We start from the raw sequence: 22,350 nt of genomic DNA on the forward strand, positions 1-22,350 counted from the left end.
TCTCCAGGACTCAGGATTTACCAAGACAGACGACAAACCGTATTTGCAGCACAAGGAGGTGAGGGCCAGGCTGCACCTGCCGCCACCCGTGGCCCCTGGAAGGGGCCCCATGTCCCTCCAGGAGGCAGCCCCTCGGCCTGAAGTCCACGCGGGCCCTGGAGCAGGGGGACGCGTTATCCTGCCGGAAGGTAGTGGCTCAGAGAAGAGCCCACAACGTGCAAGAGACACCGACGGGCCCGCGGGCGCCCAGGGGGTGGAGAAGGGAGCGCTATGTTAGGGAAAGAGGAACCTGACACCTGCAGAACCATCGGGTCAGGAGGCAAGGTCTCTACCTGCTGTGTGTGCCCCAGGGCAGGCCAGGGGTGCTGGGCCGCATCCCGCAGGCTCCGCTGGGCTGCCCGCCCCTCCCACGGAGCACCCCACCCCTTAGCCGTCCTGACGGCTCCTACAGGGTCAGCCACACTTGCACAATGGGTGTACGCTCGGCAGGCCGTTACGACGAGTCATTTGTAAAGCTGCCAAGGCGAGACTGGCGCTCAGTCTTCATGATGACAACAGCCCCATAAAGCCACCACGGTGCCCATTTTACAGAGGAGCACGCAGAGGCAGAGAGGCCGGTTAACCCTCTGGAGCTCACGCAGCCTTGAGGCAGGGGCGGAGGCAGGACTTCTAGCTCTGCCCACCCCCCCCACCCGCCCCGCACAGAGGCAGCCTGTTGGTCCTCCCCACGCTCTGGTCTTTGGGTCAACAGCTCAGTGTGATGCCAACTCCTCCCTCCCTTACATCCAAGGCCTAGAGAAGGAACTCTGCCTGGCCCAGAACCCTTTGCTCTGGGGCCACCCCTGGGCGGGACTAGTGTCCCTTCAAGCCTGCAGGGGCAGAAGCCCCCCCACCCCGCCCCCTGCTGAAAGGCAGGCCAGTTGGCCTCGGGACTTCTATTCCACTGGAGGAAGAGGCAAAGTCACCACCTCCGGGAAGCCTTTCCCCCTGTTTTTTCCAGGCCGTGCTCCTGCCACTGCACATTGGGTCATCGGTTCCTGCCAGCGCCAACCCTGGTGTCCCCTTGGCAGGCCCCGCACACAGCGGTCACCCAGTAAGTACTGTGCTTGATGCAAGGCGCTCCCCGACCTGGCCCACCTCCGCTGCCAGCCTGATCTCTGCTAGGTTCCCCCATCCCCACCCCAGCGCTTTGGCAAAACAGAATCACCTGCAGCCCCCCAAACACACGTGCTTGCAATTAAACAATCCATTTATAGTTGATCCCCCAGGGTCTGCCTCCTGGGCGTGTGTGATCCCGGGGCCGGGATCCGGGCTCCCTCACTCATGCACCTTGACATGTAGCAGGTGCTCAATCAAAAAAATTGTCTCAGACAATGTCCTTTTAATTTTTAACAGATAGTTTGCAAAACTCGCCCAAACCTCTTCCACTAAAAATAATTAAAAGATGTAGAGACTGATTCTCTAAACCTTTTTTTTTTTTAAGTGTCTATTTTCCAGCAAATTCTTGGTGAGTGAATGTTTCACCTCCTCTGTCTTTGGACCTTCCGTTGCCTCTGCCTAGAAACCTGTGCGTGGCCTTGCCTGCTCCTGTCCTCCACTCATGCCCCCCGGCTCCGCTGCCACCAAGTCCCATGCCCTATACCCAGGTGGCACTGCCTCGCCCGCTCACGGTGCCCGCGTGCCCGCCTCCGCCCTCCATCGGCATCATGCTGAGGTCTGCTGGCCTGTCTCTCTCCACTTAACTGACTGCCTCTGAGCAGGGACCACATCTTTTTCACTTTTGTGTTTTATTCAAAGCACATAACACCCAATAGGAGCTCAACATGCAGCTAATATTTATTTAGGGCTTACCACGAAGGAGGCACTAGAAGTACTTTTTTATTTCATTTCATTGTCAGCGCAGCCCCTTGAGGCTGGTGGCGGTGCCCCGTTTTCCAGTCAGGCCAGCCGAGACTTGGGAATGTCTGGTCACTTGCCCAAGGCCAGGCTGCACGGAAGCATGTGAACCCCACCCCTCGGCTCCTGCGTGGTCCTGCCCTGCCGCCTCAGCAGCCCCCCCACCACTTGATCCGCCTGAAATCTGCACAGAGAGGAGTGCCTTCCTTCCCTTTTATTTTCCTGCTTGTCACATGGCCAAGTTCTCTACTTTGCCCCGGAACCTTGGAAGTCCCCACCCCTTCCTCCCAGAAACCTCCAGGATCTTCTGAAGACACTGTTGGCTTCCCTGTGCAGAGTTCCAGGCCAACTCTCCCGGGATATTCCAACCAGGCCATTCCGATCTCCTGCCCCCTCTCATGTGCTGGAGCTTCTTCTGTTTCTCCTCCTACTGGCCCATGGGCTTGGTGAGCACCTACTATGTGCCAGACACCGTGCGAGAAGCAAGGAGGATAATAATAATCGCCCAGCCCCCTACCCTTACACTAGAATTCAGAAAATAAATGTGTACACAAGGTTGCAGGGGCAGGGGGTGCTGTTAAGGGTTAAGGAGAAAATTTCAGCAGGTAAAGAATGATGGCAGAGGGGCGGGTGGGCTCCTCTATCGGGTGGTCAGTTGGGCCTCTGAGCAGACACGGCTGTGGGGAGGAGGGATTAAATCAGTTGCCAGAAGACAGGCATTTCAGACACCAAAACTGTGATGCAAAGGCCCTAGGGTAGGTGTGGGACGGTGGGATCCAGGCATGGAGTCTGGTTTGACTGGAGGAGAAGAGGGAGAGAGGGAAGTGGCAGAGGAGGGGCTTCGAGTTGGCTGAGCCTGGTCATGAAGACACCCAGGACCCACTCCCTGTCCCCTCCCAAAGCTGCTTATCCAGGAGCACTGCCTCCCTGTCACCTGTGCCATCACTGGATTCCTTTTCCCTAAGGAGTCCCTGGAAATCGCCTTCTCGCCATGCCCTTCTGCCCTTTAACATTCTGTGTCTACCTTCACTTCTGCATCTTTACGTGTCCTCTTTATTGTATTATTTTTTTCTACTCTGTAACTTTATGACTGATTTTCTATCATAAGATTCTTTACCGTGGCTGAGCTCCTGGAGCACTAGCACACCAGCGGGGCACGGCGCGGAGTGGGACAGAGCCTTGCAGATTCCGAGCTCGGACTGGGGTTGCAAGTCCCGGGTGGGAAAGCTCCTTCTCTGTGGGATTTCTGGACATGGCCATCTCCACGTGTGGATTTTCAGCTTCTGGTTCTCACCAGTCTCAGGGCTAACCCCACATACTCTATTACGAGCTGGGGGGCAGGGAGCCCACTCTTCCAGCCTCCTCGGGTAGCAGACCCTTGGGGCTCCCTGAGGCTCTCTCGACTGCCCTCAGCACTACAAGGCATGAAACCTGCCATGTCTCCGAGCATCTCCTTCCCTCCTGACCCCATCAGGGCCTCCCCGCAGCACCTGCTCTAGCGTGGGGCTGAGCAGCTCTGGGGGCTAGAAGGCTCTGAACACCCATGGTGGCCTGTGCGTGGGGTCAAGAGAGCAGAGCAGGCCCAGGAGGAGCAACATGGAGAAGCCGGGCAAACCTGGCCTCCCCAGACCTGACACCGGTAGGAACTGCCTCCCCTTCATGTGCCCCCTCAGGCCTCCTGTAGCATCTTGGAACCACCTTCTCCTTTCCCCGCTACCCCCACCCACCAAGTGTCAGGAGCTTCTAGAGGCTTGCTCCCACTATCTTCCAAATGCTTATATCTGGCCCCTGTTGTTTAATCCTTACAACCATGACCTTATTCATTCATTCAAAAAATATTCTCTGAGCACCTACAATATTTCCAGCACTTTCAAGGCAGTGGGGATACTATAATGAACAAGACCAATGTGGTCTAACATCCTAGGAGAGGCAGGTGGGTAGGGAGAGGCTTCAGATGATAAATGAGAAAGGTCAAGTTGCAACAAGTGCAATGACGTGAACAGAACAGGCCAGTGTTGTAGAGAGTGGCATGTCGTTGGACGAGCAATGACCCTGGAAGTGGCCTTTCAGCGAAGACCTGAATGACCTGAATGATGAGCCAGGGATCCAGTGTTTAGGGAGGAAAACATTCCAACAGAAGGAATAGTAAGTACAAAGGACTTCAGGTAGGAAAGGATTGGGCACCTATTACCCCCATTTACAGATGAGGAGACTGAGACTCACCCCGGTCATATAGAGAGCAAGCAGCAGAGTGGGGATTCAAACCCAGCTTCATTGCTTCTTCCCCGGGCAAGGGCCACAAGGGCAGTGACACCAATGGGTGGCCCATCCCCCTGGGCACAGCAGTCTCTCTGGAGTCAGCCCCAGCCTTCCTCCTGTCCATCCATCAGCCACACCGACCTCCTGAGTGCTCACACTGCTTCAGACCTCTTTGTATTTGTATGTGCTGTTCCTCTGCTTTCAATGCCCTCCTCTCCTCCTTGACCAATTATGACCACTCCTCCGGGACTTTGAGAGTGAGCTTGCCATCGAAGCCACTCCAAGGGAGAAATAGATGCTTCCTTCTGGACTTCCGTAGCATGTGTCTTCAATTTATTCATTTATTATTCATTCATACATTCATCAAATATGTACTGTGGGCCTACTATGTGCCCACCATTAAACCGAAATTCCAAATCTGGAGATAAGTACGACAGAGGAGAACTCCTGGGGGGCTGTGGGAGCACACAGCGGGGAATGCCACATACACCAGATCTTCCCTGGGCTGGTCACACTGTCCCAGAATTAGCTGTCTGCTTGCCAACCTCCCTGATTTGGGTATTTTAATCTCATCTGCCTCCCTAGCACCTCCCAGCACATTGCCTGACACAGAGCGGATATGCATTTGGATGCATGCATTTAGATTTGTGTACCAACAAATAAATTCTTTTTTATAGAGCACCTACTATGCGCTGGGCACTAGTCTGAGTGTTGGAAATACAATGTGAACACAACAGACCAAAATCCCTGAGTTTGTGAGGCTTAATTCGGGGCGGGGGGATAGAATGTAATGGAGTGAATGATTTATAGTCTTAATTAATTAATGGACATGCTGAGGAGAGGAAGAATGGGAGCAGGGAGTGAAGAGGCAACAGAATGTGGCAAAAGGACATGCACGACCAAAGCAGAATTCTCAGCACCCACCTCCCTACACCCACTCCCTCCCCAGCCTGCTTCTTCCTCAGAGTGGCTATCTCAATAACACACACCAATATGCATTAATTTTCTCCCCAACACCCCCAAATACCTCCACTTCTTTCCATCCCCGTTGCCACTGCTGGTCTAGGCCACCACTGTCTATTGCTGGGGGGCCCCGCCACAGCTGCCCTGGTGTCTCCCTGCCCCTGGGTTTGCTTCTCACATTCCCTGTCCCCCAAGCTCCTCTGGGTTGCTTCTTAGGCTCCAACCTCCTTTCCATGGCCTCCAGTTCTTAGCCTAAAACATTTCCCATCACTGTCTTTAGATAGGCCATACTTAGCACGTTTTTCCTAAAATGGGGCAATCATCTTTTCCCACTTGTGCATACCTTTAAACCCTGGCACATGCTGTTCCCTCAGCCTAGGATGCTCTTCCCTTTCTCAGCTCCTCTTCATCCTCTCACCCCCATCCTGGCCTAGCTAACTCTTTCTCATTCCTACATCTCAGTTTACATATCTTGTCTTCCTGGGGGGATGTCCTTCACCCCCTAGGTTGGGCTTGGTCTCCCTACTTCATAGCCCCCCAGCATCCATCACCTGACATTCTCCTCACCTCAGTGTGAGGTCGTATCTTGGGTCAAGGAACAGTGGGTAAGCCGTAGGTCGTTAAGCTTGGCTGCTAGACTAGACTCCCAGCTGTCACTCACTAACTGGGCAGCCTTAGGTCAGATACTTAAATCGTTACATGTCTTGGTTTCCTCATCTGTAAAATGGGAATCATGACCATACATGTCCCATAGAATTATTGTGGGGTTCAGCCTAGATCAGTCTCAGGCATGTTAGCTTTTGTTATTGCTATTAACTTGTGATACAACCACACTGTGAGGCTCCTCCCATGGTCCTCCTTGATAGATGAAGAGAGGCTTCCAGGGAGGTTCAGAGACTGCTCAAGGTCAAAAATAAGGAAATGGCAGCCTTGTGCTTCAAGGCCAGGTCTGCTGCACCCAAATCCCATGTTATTTCCACTCCATCAAAGAAGGAGCTCAAAATAGGCCTGTGGCATTTCAGCTAATTTCCTCTAAGCCCTTCCCAAGTAACCAACTGCAGGCACACAAAGCTGCTCCCCTAAGAGCACCCATTCAGCAGCTGCTAAGATTGTGTGCCTGGTGGACCCAAACCATGTAACAGGGCTCACACCAAGCCAGCTCTTCCCAGGTAGCCTTGTCTGGTCTGCAGAAGGGACCTGAGGAGAGGGCTGGGTCAGTGAAGGGGAAGGGGAGCAGAACAGATGTTAGAGTGAAGGAAGCTGGGAACCAAAGGAAGCTGTGGAAGTGGGGAGATAAAGAGAGGAAGCCACATTTATGGAGTGCCTCTTGTGCGGGGCACATCACCTATCTCATACTAGCATCACTCAGCCATTGCTATCAAGCATCAGATAGGTCCCAAAGACATCACAGTGAACAAGACACATCCAAGGGCTCACGAGTTAGTGAGAGAGATGATGCATGCACAACAAAGTGCTAGAAATGGGATGGTTGACCCCTGAGCATGGTGGTGGCAGCAGCCGTGAAAAATAGGAGGTGCTAGGAACAACCCCAGAAAGGAGGAAAAGGCAGGTACTGTAAAACTGAGGCTCTAGGAAGCCAACTAGTTTGCAGTCATGCAGTTAAGCAGCAGAGGCGATCTGTGGCTCTAGGCCTGTTCTGTCTCCAGAAGTCTGCTCTGGCCACACTGACAGCCCAAAGCTGTTACACTCCCCCCCAACCCCCTTTCCTTTTTCTCAATGATTATCTAGCCAGGAGATTAATCAAAAGCCGCTAAAGCTGCAGCTACAGTCAGTGGCTAAGACGTTAGCTGCTTCTGTAGACAAACAGAAGTTTCTGAGCCTCTGTTACTGATTCCATTTGGGCAAAAGACTTAGGGGTTGGTCTGAAATGGGATGGGCGGATAAGAAGGAGGGCTCTAGCTCTAGTCTGAAGGGACTTCATGGACAGATCAGAGGCAACCAAGGTGACAAGCACAGGAGAAGGCAAGCTGCTCAGTCTTGTGTGGCTGCAGCCAAGTGTCTCTCCACTCCCCCCGAAAGGCCTAGCCCATGTAAGGAGCCTTCCTGCTTGTCTTTCACTTTTTCCTTATAGACCAGAGCCAAGAAAATCACCCACCTGAACACTGGCTGAACTTGCTAAGTTCCTTGCTCAGTGGAACAGCACATCAGCCCCTCTCCCATCCCGATTCCCATCCCCGTCCTCACAGAACAAGAAACAAAACTGGAGAAATCCTCAGTCTGCAAGTATCTTGCTATATCCTAAAGGCACCTTAGCAGGACTTGCTGAAATTGTGCCTCTGTTCTCCAGACACCGGGACCACCTCCCGGAGCACAGGAGCACAGCAATTGCCCCTTGTAGGAGTCTTTCCCTTCTGAGAAAGGAACAGAGCATGAGAAAAGGAAGTTTTATGCAGAGTGGAGAAACAGGTCATCTTTCTATACCAAGAAGTATGTGCTGGTTATACCTGCAGACCAACTCTCAGCTAAGAGAAAAAAGTTAGGCAACATCAAAAAAAAAAAAAGGCTTTTTAATTCAGTCGTCTATTATATACTCTTTGATAATCATCAAATCACTGAGAGATTGTCAAACAAATGATCTCAAGACAAAAAAAGAGAAGGAAGTATGGAATAATTGAGCTATGCAATTAAAACATCTCTAAGCCCCAACGGACCCACCAGACTCACACCTCTCTCTAGGCTCCTCCCCGCAAAAATGAAAAACAGTGCACCTGCATCACGCCGCCTCATGTGCTCCCCACTCACTTAACTACGAAACTGATCAGAGAAAAATGTAATCAATAACAGCAGGAATCTGATGGGCTTCTTTCTCCCGGAGTCACATTAAGGAAAAGTTGCACATGTAAAAAGAAGAGGTAGCGCTGTAATTAACCCAAGATAGCATTCTGTTGAGGAAGAGAGGGGGGCTGGTTTCTGATGTGCTTCAGTGTTCACAGCAGGGAGATTTTTATCTCTTCCAATCCAGTTTATGAATGACACGGAAACTTAGAAGGATTCACATTTCACCCACTTCCCCTGCAAACATGTTCATCCCCGGGATGAAAACCATTGCCGGAGCCCCAGCCACCACTCACCCTTTCGCACCCCCCTTTCCCGTGAATAATCTTTCCAAAATGTCTGCTTGTAGAAGCAGATTCAGAATTTCACGGAGAACTACAGAGAGACACACACACACACAGTGCCCTGCACACCCCCTGTGAGCCGGGGAGAGAGAGAGAGAGAGACAAAGAGACAGAGAGAGGAACCACCGAAAGGAGACGCGGCTAACGTGCCAATAAAATAAAACAAAACAAACCCCCCGAAACAGCAAAGTGAAAACACGTATAGACCGTGTTTGTAATTACCCATCCAGGCTATATTTTCACCGCTTCCAGGCAGAGAAACGGCGGGTTGAAGTTTTGTGCCATCTGACTGTGATGGGAGGGTTGTGTTTGAAGCTCTGGGCACGTAGAGATGGAATGAGAAGGAGGCTGAGCTGGAAGAAACACCAAGGGGGGGGGGGAGGGCAGGGGAGAGAGTGAGAGGGAGAGAGAGAGGGAGAGAGGGAGAGCGAGGGAGAGGGAGAGGGAGAGGGAGAGGGAGAGGGAGAGGGAGAGGGAGAGGGAGCGAGCTATCTCTAGCTACGCCTTCCTCTGAGCTCCGGGAGCCCAGCGAGCGCGCATTTTAGGGCTGGGGCGAGGGGTAACCGGAGGCAGGCAGCCCCCGCTCCGCCCCCGGCCGCGGCGGAGGGAGGAGGAGGACGGGCCCGCGCCCCCCTCCTGGCGGGCCGCCCAGCAGCCGGGGAGCGCCGGGCGGGCGGCGCAGGGAGCTGTCCAGTTCAGCACCACCCGGTAATGCAGTAGGTGGGAGCGCCTCCGCCGGGGGCCGAGCCGGCAGCGGGGGGGCGGGCGGCCCATCCTGCAGCAAGACGCCGGCTCCCTCGTTTCCAGGAGCTTTGCAGATAGGGGGAGGGAAGCCCGCCTCGATTCTCCGGGAGAAACCCCCTCCCTCCCCCACTTCGCCAACACTACCCCCGCCGCCAACAACAATAACCGCCGCCGCTGCTCGTCCTGCCGCCGCCGCCGCCGCCGTGCCTGCCCGCCCTGCCCGCCCTGCCCGCCCTGCCGCCGCCGCCGCCGCCGGGGCAGCACCATGGAAGGCGAGACCCCCGCACCTGCTCAGCTGAGATCAAGGGCTTACAGAATACTGGGAAGTCTGGTCTGAAACGAAAGCGCCCGAGACCCCCCCCCCCCCCACAACAAGGAAGAGAACTGGCGAAGCAAAGGATTTTCATGGCGCAGGCCGCAGAGCCGAGCACGAAGACCGAAGGTTGCATCCCGGCTTTTACAATCTCTAACTGTCTAGGTCCCGACCATGAGAGATTGTGTTGAGAATGCGGCTGTTCCCTGGTTCACTGTGGAAGCCATCTCCAAATTAGCTGTCACATATGGAAACTGGAGACCAGAATTTTAGGAAAAGAGATTAAGGCATCTCACTTGGGGGGGTGGGGGGTGTCTTTTTATTTTTTTTTTTCCTTTTTTTTTTAAAAAAAAAATTTACTGCAACTGGAACAGTTTCTGATCTCAAAAGGCAAGCCTCTCTTCCCGTGTGATCTTTATAATTTACACTCTTTTCCGTGAGCTTTCTTACCTCCCTGTTTTTATATCTCTCCATAGTCTCTATTCACACATATATCCATTATATTAGTAGTGGAATTATTTTTATTTTTTTTTTATTTTTTATTTTTTGCTTTAGTACTCGCACCCTCACACACACTCTCCCGAGAACCAGAAGTCGGTTGGGTGTTTATATAATGAAGAATTATGGGGCTGTTTGATCGAGGTGTTCAAATGCTTTTAACCACCGTTGGTGCTTTCGCTGCCTTCAGTCTGATGACCATAGCTGTGGGAACCGACTATTGGCTCTACTCCAGAGGGGTTTGCAAGACCAAAAGTGTCAGTGAGAATGAAACCAGCAAAAAGAACGAGGAAGTTATGACCCATTCTGGATTATGGAGAACCTGCTGCCTAGAAGGTATTTGATTTCCCATCTCCTCCCCCTCTCCACCTCACCCCTCCCCTTTTCACTCCCCCTCCCCACCCTCCTCCAAATAAGTCCCCTTTACATTCCACCATTTTCTTACTTCACTCCTTCCACCACAGATCAAGGCTGGTTGGGTTAGTTTCAGAGGAAAGAAAATCAATAAGCAAAAACCATACTCAACTCTCAAGCCTCCGCCACCCTCCTTCCCCTAAACCTCTTCATTGGAATAATCTATGATATGATGAAAACAACAAGAGATTGTCTTTAAAAGTCGAATGAGCTCTGCCTGCTTTGGAATCATTAGGATTTGCCATTTGGTGTAGCATTGCCATCTACGAGGGGGGAAAATAATTGCTTCTCTCAACATTGCTCCTCTTTTCGTAATGAAGAATTCAAAAATGCTCTTCCTTTCCCCCTCCTCCTCCCCCTTACTCCCCAAAAGTCCCAGACACATCATCATCTGCAAATCTCCTTTTTAAAAAAAAAAAAAAATCTGTTGTTTCTAAGAATCCTTATTTGGTAAATCCTAATTATTCCAGGATCTCAAGCTGAGTTCAAGAGCATTTCGTAATGTCTATGAACCACACATATCTTTTGGGGCAACTGGCTGCGTGTGTGTATGTGTGTATTTTAACATTTACAAAGTCTAAAAATACATACGTCTCTCACAGGAAACAAGCCCAAGTTCTAATAAACAGCAATTCACTTGCAGGTTAGGCGGAGAACCAATTCACTTCCACGCAGAGTGACATGTCTGTTATCCAGAAGCGAGTACAGTCAGCATTGCAGCCAGCTTGAGCATCAGACATTGTGCAGGGAGGCCGGGAGGGAGGCGAGGGCTTGGGGAGCTTGCGGGGGGGGGGGGGGGTGCAGTGGACTGGGGGTATTAGCTGTTTGCCTTGATCTTGCAGGGTCACTGAGTCATGTGTGCCTTGCATGTGCTGTGGGCCAAGGGGTCCCCACGGTGTCAAGCCTGGGAGATCAGGGTACAGATGAAGGCATGTGTTTCTGAGACACATTAATAAGCACAGAAAAAAAAAAAAAAAACTCCTGCAGGTCATACAGCCTGCATTTAGCAACAGACTTGAATATGAGGGACTGCATTTGAGTGGCTCTATATATATCCATATGTGGATGTACAAGCTACAGCCACCCATCGAAAGAGGGGAACAGAGAGATACATGTTTCTGTGTGGAGAGAAAGGCTTATGTGCTTTGCTTCTGACATGAACCAATGCCGGAGGCCGTTTGAGGCAGCGCTGGGAAGCGGGGACTGCAGGATTGTTTGTTAAGCTCAACATGGGATAGTGATGCAGGGACTTGAAGCCAGGAGATGGGGGAGAAGAGAGGGAAGCGGACAGGAGAGGGAGAAACTGAGGTGGCCCCAGGGTCTAACCCAAACTGAGCAAAAGCCGCTCTTTGGGAAATGGTTATGTCTGGGAAAGAGCACCAGTTTCGTGCCCCCCTCCCAACATTCTTGGTGCAAACGGTTGAGTGATGGCTGAACATGTTTTGAATAGCTAAGTGACTTCATTGAGCGATGGTCTATTTGACGCATACTGCATTTGGTGCCCTTTCTCAATCCAAACCGCTGCCTTGAACATAGTCTGCAGAGGAGCTGTATGCTGAATACTCTATGCTCTTCCCCAGCCAGGGAATCAATATCAGGAAATTAATAGGGACTGTTTTAAACACACCCGTCCTTAAAAAATGAAAAGCCTTTCAAGCAGCTTGTCATTAACAGTGGAAAGGCTTCCATTTAATTAAACATTTATGGCAGACTGCTATTCCAAAAGAGAAGAAAAGCAAAGTGAATGAGAGTTGCTTTAGGGAAATGATCATAGTAGCAATTTGCCTTCCTTGGATTTTAGTTAGATGGATGGAGATATGTAGCCAAGAAATTAGAGGAAAGACAGAACATTATTTTAGGAGAAATATACTCAGAAATTGGTAAGTTGGTTTAAATATAGTTTGTTATCAGGGTTTTACTTGCAAATTCTCCGTACTGTGATCTTTGAAACAATTTTTGAATTCCCAGAAGGCAAGAGGGCTAGAGGTGGCTTCAAATCACTTGTGTATTTAAAAAGGCTGAAGTAGTTTTGTTTAAATTCCATCTGTTTGGTGTCTACATCCCCAAATGTGCTGCCCACCCCCTTTAACTTTTTCTCCATGCTGTACCCCCTGCCACTCCCCCCACCCCTGAATTCTCCCTCAAAGGGTTAGGATTACAACACTTTCCCAAGGGTTGTGTGATGTGCACGGGAGCTGTGGGTTTGGCCCTTCTCCCTGGCCTGGGGCCTCCGGGCAGGGAGAGGAGGGCTGGGCCAAGCTCCCTTCAGGATGCTATTCTTTTTCCACTTCTAGCCAAGGCCCCGGGCAGGAAGGGTGGGTGCTTGGGGCTCCAGTTGACCCTGGCCTTCAATTTCCAAAGCCTCTGTCCCAATGGGGCTTTGCGGGCCTGAGACCGCCTTAGGAAGTTGGGCCTTGGCCACTTAGGAAGTGGTTTAAAGATTTTAAGCCACTTATTTTCAAAGACTGCACTGGTTCCCCAAGACCATAAGAGCACTTATTTCTGAAGATTGGTGTAGATGGTTCTCGTGGCGTGTTTCTGTGCTTGCTTTTTTGGAGCATTCAAAATAGGGTCAGCCTTTATGGAAATCAGGTTGTCAGTGGTTCAGTTTCCCCCAGTCTTAATGTTTTTGTGTGTGAGAAATTGGACTTTCAGAAAAGATTCCCTCATCACCTCTTTATTTTGTTTCCTGCCCATACCCAAAAAAGTTATAAACAGACTTCAAATCTCCCCCAAGCTGCTGCTGATAACTCCAGATAAAAAACAACCCTGTCTGCTTCTGACCTCTTCCACTTTCTGGTTTTCACTCGGGCTTTTTTTTTTTTTTTTTTTTTTATCACCTGAGATGCTTTTTTTTTCCTGTTCACTTTTTAAAAATATTTTATTTAAATTCAATTTGCCAACATATAGTATAACACCCAGTGCTCATCATATCCAGTGCCCTTCTTAATTTCCATTCACTTCTTGATGAAAATAAAAATCAGAAAATATTTCTCTGCCTCTGTAGCTGCTTTTGAAGTGAATCAGTCTGCTGAGGAATGAGGTGGGACAGGACCACCTGTTAGGGGTTGACACACAGTGGGACACCAGAGAAACCAAGAAGCTACAACCTTTATTATTTTTCCCTCTGCAGAGTAAACAGCGGTGTCTCTGTGTGTGAACTTGAACTCCCTAGCAGACTGGGGTCCTTAGCGGGAAGGGGTGGGATAGTCTGCAGGTGGATCCTGGTGGGTGGAGCATGATAGGAGAAGTCCTTGAACTTTTCAGGAAAACTGCGCCGAGATAGCCTCTGAACAGAGAGAGGAATTGGCCCTTTCAGGGAATAGTTCAATAAAATCCACAACAGGACAGGAAAACAGCCCTTCCGAGCGCCGCGTCTCTGGGCCGCGCTGTGGCTTGCTGCTCAGGATATTAACCTCTGCTGTCACCGAAAGGAATCCTCCAGGGGCAGCAAGAAATTCACTGTGTGTTTGTTCTCTCCTGCGCCTTCCTCCCCTCTGTCTGTCGGGGCTCGGACTCCTCGTCTCCCCCAGAGGACTTCCAGCCCTGCAGAGGAGGAGCCAACGCCTGGCGGTACAACGTGGTCTGTAGCACAAACCGCCCTCCCCCTCTCGCCCCTTCCCTTGCTGTGAAGCAGCGCAGAAATCTTCCTCTCTGGCTCCACTGGTACATTCTCTCTGCTGAATTTCTGAGCTCCTCTTCCATCCACGGCTTCTCCCGTCTTGGCTTCCACGTGCTGCTTGCTCCCGGTGGCTCTGCCGCCCGTCCTACATCCCTTCTCTCTTTGAGCAAGAAGTGTCTCGATTTTCCTGCACTGTCTTTGCCAAGTTTATGATTACCTCCCCTTGGCTTGGCCTGCGAGGTGGCGAGTGCTCCACACTGGGTTCAGCCATGGCTCTCTTGTTCCCCAGAAGGAGAGTATACATCTTTTATTTTAGGAACGCCAACAGATCCAGTGTGCAGGAGCTGAGTATGGGAGTTACTAACAGGCCGTCACGTGATGTACATATCGCTCCAGAATTCCCAAGATAATTTGACTCTTTACAGGTGCTTTGCGCACAATAGGTGCATACAAATATTTATCCGTGGATTGATTTCGAAATTCTTAAGATGATTTAAATTAATTGAAACATCATGAGGATATGTGCCAAGCGAGTAATCAAGAGAGAAAGAAGGAGGTGAGGAAGTCAGGATGGTTGGTTTGTTCTTCCTGGGGCTTCTTTTTTAAAAGAATAATAATGAGTCACCGAATTCATTAATTCAATTCAGAAGGAGTCCGTCATTAGGGTTCTGCGGCTCCTAATTGGCTAGCAGAAAATTATCAGTAGACTCCGTCTCTGCAAGCAAGGAAAAAAATAACCAATTGATTTTCTCCTCTTTTCTGCTTTTAAAGTACCCCAAAGTCCAGTTGAATTGGAACAGTCACTGGAATAGACACTTCAGGTAGAGAGCGGGCATTATGGACTGTCCCCGTTTACATACCCCAGAATCTTCTATTCTCTAGCAAACCTCCCCACCCACCCAGGACGCCGAGAACAGTCCCCAAGGTCTCAGGTTCTGACCAGCAGCTTTCCATAGATCCAGACCGCACACTCTTAAGCATCCTCACCTGAGAAGGCAAACTTGAACACTTTATGGAGGAACAAACTTGCCCACTCACACTGCCTGCTGCGCTTTACAGCTGAGCAGAACCAGGCACACAGGAGTGACGTCACATACCGAGGCCACATGGGCAGAGCCAGAACTTGAATCCAACCCCTCATTTCCACCCTGCAAGCCTCCAGAGGGCTCTCTGCACATACTGTGGCCTTGTGCTCATATTCACTGCTAGCACTGGATTTTATTCTGTGTCCCATTAAGTGTCCCCCCCACCCCCCCTGTCGAGGGTCCAGCCTAAGCCTGTCAGGAAATCTGAGCTTTGACCCACCTGACTCCCCAGCGTGCCTCTCCCTCCCGCTGCCCTGTGCCTTGCAGTTCTACCGTGATCCCCCCACTCCCATGAGGCCAAGGGAATGCGACACTGAACTTCAGGCCAGACCCAACCACGTGCCTCTTTGGGTTTGCCCTTTCATTTTCGGAAGCGTCCTTAATGTACCAAACTCTCCATTGGTTTTATGTTTGTAAGCATTTTCTCAGAAAATAGCAAATGATGGCCTCTGTAAGTCATGGAAGTTTTCGGATGAAGCTTTGGGGCATGTGGTGTGGGGGAAAGAATTTTGCAGCCACATGGGCCTGGGTTCATTCCAAGCACTGCAGCCTGTGAGATCCGGGGCAAGTTATTTAACCTCTCCAAGCCTGGTTCCCTCTCTGTGAAAAGAAAGCAAAATAGCTTTCTCACGGGGTGGTTTCTCTGACCGGCTTATTTGTGGTTGCAATCAACAACACACCCCCCCCCCCGTACCCCTCTTGCAGTCTTACTCTTCTTACTCTGTCTTCTTTTTCTTTACAGAGTACTTACCACCTTGTAGCACATGTAGTCTACTCGTGATATTTGTTGTCTGTCTCCACCCCTGGACTGTGAGCTCCATGAGGGCAGGGACTGCTGTCTGTTTTGTTCTTTGCTGTAGCCACGGCAACTAGGATGCTGCAAGATGCCTACCCTGCCTTTGCTGGGGAATGAACAAACGCGCCCTGCCTGCGGGGGTGGGGATTCGGAAGTAGCGGTCCCTTTACACCGTCAAAGGATTGTTCTTTCAGTGATACACAGTGATCAGTGGTGGCAAAAGATCCTTTTTTTTTTTTTTTTTTGGCATTCCAGAAAATAGTGAACTTGACATGGTGGCAGTTGGGGGGGAGGGGGGTTGAGGAGGTAGTGAAAGAGGAGAGAGGTGGGGGGAGAGAGAGAGAAGGGAGGGTGGCGTTCAACACACAAGGGACAAGAATAAAGAAAGATAACAAAAAGGAAAGTGTTTGGAGAAAAAATAAATGCCTGAGAAGGAAGTGCTGGGGGGTGAGCGTCCTCTAAATAGATCCTGGCCATGCTTTCCTGCCTCCACATCATCCAGAGCGGCTGTCACAGAGATCCTCGGGGAGAGCTTCCCGTGAGTGTTCGCTTTCAGGTCAGGGGGGAGGAGAAGATACCAGATGAATAGTGCAAGAGATTTTTAACCTGTTCAAAATTCACTGGTTCCGCTTTAGTCTCAAATATAAATATTTTGGCCAAAATACCCGTATTCAAATGATAGACGTATTTTAAGTTTCTGGGTTCGTTTGTAGGTACAGATTAGGCAATTCCTTCAACTCATTTATTTGTTAAATCTTTGGTGAAGTTCCGCAGAGCACCAGGTTGAAGTCATGATGGGAAGGGACTCCTTTCAGGGTCACCACCGTCAGTCCGGAGAGCCTACTGGCAGAGATAGGCCCCAATTCAAAGAATATATACGCACACATCTATGTAAACTATGATAAGCACTCTTAAGGGAGGTCGCATGGGGCTGTGAGTTCAGAATATTAAGGTGGTATCTAATCAGGGAAGGCTTCCCTGAGGAGGGGACACAAGAATGAATATCTGAAGGAGGAGTAGGAGTTAATTGGGTGAAGAGAGGAAGAAAGACCATTCCAGGTCAGAAGGCAGCGAGTGCAGAGATCAGTGAGGAAGAGCAAGACAAGACCTGGGTGAAGGCTGGGGTGCTGGAGTAAAGAGCTGGAGTATGTAGTGGGGGGACAGTGCTGGATGGTGTGGGGATGGGGGTGCAGAAGTAGTTAAGTCTCAAAGGTGTGGGGCCTTATGGGTCTTGTTAAAAACTTTTGCTCTTTGACTTCTGGCTTCTTGCTTATAAGCTGTGTGACCTTGGACTAGTTAATTCCATCTCTGTGCTTCTTTTGTGCCATCCTTTTAGTGGAGATGACAGTGCCTGTCCCCAGGGTCATCGTGAGGATTCGAACCCCACTCCCTCTTCTTCTAGTCGTGCTCCTCCCGTTTCCATCCCAATCTGATGGTGCTGGTCTCTTTGGCCTCCGAGCTTCCCCTGACAGCGCAAACAAGGGAGGGAACAGATCGACCCAAGTCCAATCAGCAAAATTCAAAACCTGCTCAGTGGAGGTGTTAATGGCAGGTGCCAGCCTGTGCTAACACAGGAAGGCAGTGGTGAGCAGACCCCCACCTGCCTGAGGACCATCCAGGTGAGTCCCCTCAGGGGATCCCCAAGAACAGGCATCTTGCAAAGCAGCTCTACTCCATCCATACAAGACATTTGACATAGCCTGTTGCCACCACGCCTCCCCCTCCCACAGATTCAGAGATTCCTGGCGTCTCTTACAATCAGTTAGGAGCATGGAGGATTTAAGCTGGAATTTGAATGCGGCTCAGTTAGATCCAGCAGACTTTTTGAAAATAGGGATGAAAGAGGAGAGATGTTCACTGTGCTCCCCGATGCCAAGAAATGCATGTCAACTGTTGTGGGACTGTTGCTGAGCTGCGCGGGCCTCGCGGCATCCTGGTCCCCTCTCCTGGCTCCAAAGGGCTTTCCTCTCCCAGTCCTGTCTTCCCTCGGTTCTGAGGCGCCATCAGTTATAAAGTGAATTATGTACTGAAACAGCTTTTGGGAGAGGGGAGAAGGAATTTAACGGACTCATCGATTGTAAATCACACTCTGGGTTCAGAAACCTGGGAACCTAAAATATGTGCCTTAGAACCTAAAGAAGATGGGAAGCTATCTTGCTGGCAGAGGGAAATGCAGGCAGGGTGCTGAGAGAGCCCAAGGGATGTCGCTGGCCCACAGCTGGTGCCTGTCCCGTGACTCAGGGAGCAGCAGAGGGAAGAAGATTGTGGTCCTCCCAGCACCTCTCTTGCCAAGCAAGAGGATGATACTGGATCTCTGTCTGACAGCTGTTCTCTGAGCACTAGCAGGTAGCATGTGAGAGTCCAGGACAGAGGTAAAGCCCTAGTCCCTGCCCTTGGAGAGGAGGGGACCTCCTGTCTAGCAGAGGAGACACACCAGTGAACAGACTGTGATGACAGCACAGCAGGAAACAGAGGCACAGGGGATTCTGGGAGCACAGAGACTGGGGGGGAGCGGATGCTGCGGGAGACCGGGTTCTGAAGGATGCATAGGGGTGAGCAAGTAGGGAGAGGAAGCGTCTCAGAGCAAAGGAAGGGCCAGGTGCAGAAACAGATGCCCAGGCCGCCACGCCGAGGGTCCCCCGCCCAGCTGGGAGGGAGAGCCTGGGAGGCCGTGGAGATGTGCTCCCGAAGGGCTGGAAATGGCTCACGGGGCCGTGCGGGTTTCAGCACAGGAGAACACGAGGCCCGGAGAGGCGCACGCAAGGGCAGCCAGTGGCTTGGCCATCAGTGAGCTCACTGGATGTTGAGGTTCCCGCGGGGGGCATATCAGGGCTCGGGGGGCATATCAGGGGTCGGCTGCAGCTGGTGCACGACCCTGGGAAGGGGTGAGGCGCCACGTGGAGGTTGTCGCCATAAGCAGGTGACCTCGCGGACTTGGTTGTAGTAAACAGAGAGGAGCGAGAAGACTGTAAGGAATGCACAGAACAGGTGCACCGAGGTCCTCGCTTCTCTTCTGACTTCCCCGGCAAAACCCCCCGGGGTTACAAAGATGCAGGAAGTCTCTGCTCAAGTGTTGTGTTCTCAAGGAACCTTCTTGACCACCCTCTCTAAAGAAGCCCCCGGTCCTGTCACCTTCTTTCCTTTGCCCTCTTCAGCCTTTAACATTGACTTTTCCCTTTCTAGCATTTCCTTGTCCGTGATCTGTGTCCCCTGTAACGGTGTGCTCCTGGAAGGCGGGCGCCGTGTCTGCTTTGGCACCGAGAGCGTGCTGAGGAGCCACACGTTGGACGAATGACCAAAGAAACAGCTCCTGCCCTCAAGGAGCTCCCACCGAGGGAGGGGACGGGCTTCTAAACCAAAACTCCCAGCATCTTCCCGACCAGTCTCTTCTCCTGGGCTTGGCTGGAACCACGCTGTGCGAGATGTGAGAATTGGCAGGTGTTCCCCTTGCGCCCTGCACCCTGGGAGGCTCTCTGGGGTGCCTCTGGGCCACGGCTTTGCCATAAAGCATCAGGGCTGCTGAGCTGCCGCTGCGAGCTGCTCCCTCCCGGGCAACAGTCCCCTTCTCTCTCCATCTGAGTCCTTGTTCGTTATCACCTGGCCCAGAGGCCCCGACTTAGCAGCCCCGGGCCTGCTCTGAGGAGCCGCCACTCCTTCCCCTTGATGCTTCACTCACTCTTCCCTGAACTTCCCTGACCTTGGGGTGTCTTCCAGCCGCTAACAAGAATGCCGGGGATTAAGTATGAGATCCCAGGTGCACGGTCGCCACAGCCTCGTTGTACAGAGACTCGGCACCTTGCTCGGCTACTCCATCCACCAGGCCATTTAAATCCCCCGGCGCCAGCCTCTCCCTGGCCTGGCCGGGAGACCTCTCTTTATTCCAGTCTTGCCCCATGGCTCTCCTGTTTCTGCATAAAGGATCATTCATTCCTTTCTGTCACTCCCCACTCCTCTACCTTGGTCTGCACACGTCCGATCCTTCATCCTGGAATTTTCCCTAAGGTCGGGAAACTCTTCTCTCCAGGTTTCATCCAACATATTTTGCAAAGAAGGTAACCCGGGTATCACTTCAAAACCAATAATAACTATGATAATAATAATAATAGCCAATCACTCATTGAGTGCTTCTTCGTGCTAAGCACTATTTAGATGCTTTCCGGAGGTTAGCTCTTAGTTAGCCTTGACAGTTCTGAAGATGCATGCGGTGATGCCCATTATCTCCATCTTGAGAGGCTCAGAGAAGTTAGGTAACTCAGCTGAGGTCACACAGCAGAGCTGCAGAGCTGGGATTCCAGGCCGAGTCTGTCCATCCCCAAAACCTGTGCGCAGCCTTCTACAACACTAATTATATTTACACTTTTCCCCTAGCACCCCAATTTACAAATAAGTTTCTTGGAAAGGGTAAAGGCAAGCCTGAGCAGAAATTGCTGTCTGTACCTCACGCGTGAAAGTCTTTCAAAACTTTGAAGCTTAAATTCACATATGCTCCTTACACAGGGCAGAGTGGGGAAAAGTAGGGCACCACCAGTTTCTCTCATTGCTCTGAGAACAGAAGAACGCCTCAAAACGCATGGATGTCCCTCTCACTTTGGAGGGGGAAAGGGTCCCTCACCCGCACCCTCTGCCAAGATGGCCTGTTCTCAACCACATTCTGCTTGTCTCCAGGATTAGGCTAAATGGCTGCTTCCCCAGCATCCCAGCTGCCTCCCACCTCGCCGACATCCCTCTTTCCTTCTACAGCATCTACGCATGCGTCTAACTCATCTTCCGTCCTCCCGTTGCTTGTTTCCAGTTCTATTTCCACTTCTAGACCACGAGTTCCCTCACCCACTTCATCAACCAAATGCACTCAGTTGCTATGTGCCAAATGCCATGCTAGGCTCCAGGTTTAAAAAAGATGAGAAGACGCGGCCCCTGCCCTCCAGGAGCCTGTGCTCTAGTGGGGGACGTAGGGACCCCAGCAAGCACACTCAGTCGGGGTGGGGACCTTGCCCCAGGAAGAGGTGTGAGAGGGCCTCACAAAGTTTCTGGTATTGCTCAGAGAGGAGGGAGGCGAGGGTATTAGTACCGAGGGACAAGATCAGTCCCACATTGTGGAGGGACCGCTCTGCTGTGCAAAGAGACCAGAGAGGAGAATGTCAAGAAGGGAATGACATGGTCAAACTCACACTTTGGGAGCATGGTTCGGGACCCAGGGCAGGGGACTGACCCTGGACAATCCATTAGACCTGGAGACTGTTGTTGTGTTGAATAAGGTGTGACAGTGAGTGACCTCACCTGAGTCGGGGGGCAAACAGGAGAAATTTGCAGAAAAAAGATGTGGACCAGGCTCAGCCCAGGTCGCTCAGTGGTTTAGCACCGCCTTCAGCCAAGGGCCTGATCCTGGAGACCCAGGATCAAGTCGCACGTCAGGCTCCCTGCATGGAGCCTGCTTCTCCCTCTGCCTGTGTCTCTGCCTGTGTGTGTGTGTGTGTGTATGTGTGTGTGTGTGATGAATAAATAAATAAAATCTTTAAAAAGAAAGAAGAAGATGGGGACCTTTCATCTTGGGTAGAGTGATTCCATACCTGTGTCCCCTGGGCCTTGCTCAGTGCCGGGCATGTAGAAGGAGCTCAGTCAGTGTTTGTTGAAGGAAGGAAGGAAGAAAGGAAGGAAGGAAGGAAGGAAAGAATATAGAAAAAGACAAAGAACATAGCTTTGCATCTAGAGATTAGGCTATTTAACCTCAGATTTTCTCCAGCACCATCATAATCAAGGGTATTCCAGCCAGGCCTAGAGCCCATGTCAGCTCTGGCATTTGACAGCCTGGGTTCAAATCCCAATCCTATCACTTATCAGCTAGGTGAACTTGGACAAGGAATGTTACCTCTCTGACTCAATTTTCTCATGTATAAATGGGAAAAGTTGTATCTCACTCATGAGTTGGTTCTGAAATTTTAGTAAGATGCTCCATGTAAAGTGTTCAGCAACATGCTAGTACATAGTAAGTGCTCTCTAAAGGCCAGCTGCCTTACGTATCCGTCAAGTGGCTATTATGGATTATGCTTTCTGACCTAGCATTTGCAAATGGTAACCTGCAAGTGAGTTGTGTTTATCCCTCAAATCTCCCACAAATGAAGAATTTTCCTACAAAAATCCCTATTTGGGGCTTCTCTTGGAAAAAACAATCAGGCTTTCGTAACCCCAGGCCCCTTTTCTGTTTGGCCACCATTGGCAGGGACTGGGTGGGCAGTAGGTGTTCCTTCAGGTGTGGCAGGGGCTCTGCAGTTCCCCCCAAACCTCCTGGGCTCCCAAGTGTCCTCCCTGGCTGCTCCGCCTCGAATGCCAAGCTCCTCTAATGCCAATGGCAAATTATAGGCGGAGCCTTTGTCTTCTGATGGCCCAAAATGCTGAAAATGTAAGCAAAACAAGAGAGCAGCCCAGGCAGGGCAGAGCCAAGGGAGTGAACCAAGCCGAGCCTCCGTAAATAAATACATGAAGAGCCAACGTTCCCGGCAGTGCCTGCCGATGAGATTCGAGTTTCGGGTGGAAGGCAGGCCTCACGGCCCCTTTCTACAAAGCATCTCTGCGGTAACTTGATGCTTTTAAAGAGAGGTCTCGCCCATTTTATGCCACCCCCA

At 51.1% G+C, this 22,350-nt stretch overlaps 1 protein-coding gene and 1 long non-coding RNA gene across 2 annotated transcripts in view; one reads left to right on the top strand and one right to left on the bottom strand.

The window, feature by feature from the left end:
- Positions 1 to 9,200, bottom strand: part of LOC112668627 (uncharacterized) — a 29,581-nt gene extending 20,381 nt beyond the window's left edge. The window contains exon 1 of the long non-coding RNA XR_003141748.3: positions 8,481 to 9,200. This is a non-coding gene — a long non-coding RNA (uncharacterized LOC112668627). The remainder of the gene's footprint in view (positions 1 to 8,480) is intronic.
- CACNG2 (calcium voltage-gated channel auxiliary subunit gamma 2) overlaps positions 8,759 to 22,350 on the top strand; it is a 113,804-nt gene continuing 100,212 nt past the window's right edge. Inside the window, exon 1 of the mRNA XM_025461013.3 lies at positions 8,759 to 10,149. Coding sequence (XP_025316798.1) covers positions 9,939 to 10,149 — 211 coding nt within the window. The 5' untranslated portion in view covers positions 8,759 to 9,938. The remainder of the gene's footprint in view (positions 10,150 to 22,350) is intronic.

This window comes from Canis lupus, chromosome 10 (assembly GCF_003254725.2).
Source record: "Canis lupus dingo isolate Sandy chromosome 10, ASM325472v2, whole genome shotgun sequence".
Classification (NCBI taxonomy): domain Eukaryota; kingdom Metazoa; phylum Chordata; class Mammalia; order Carnivora; family Canidae; genus Canis; species Canis lupus.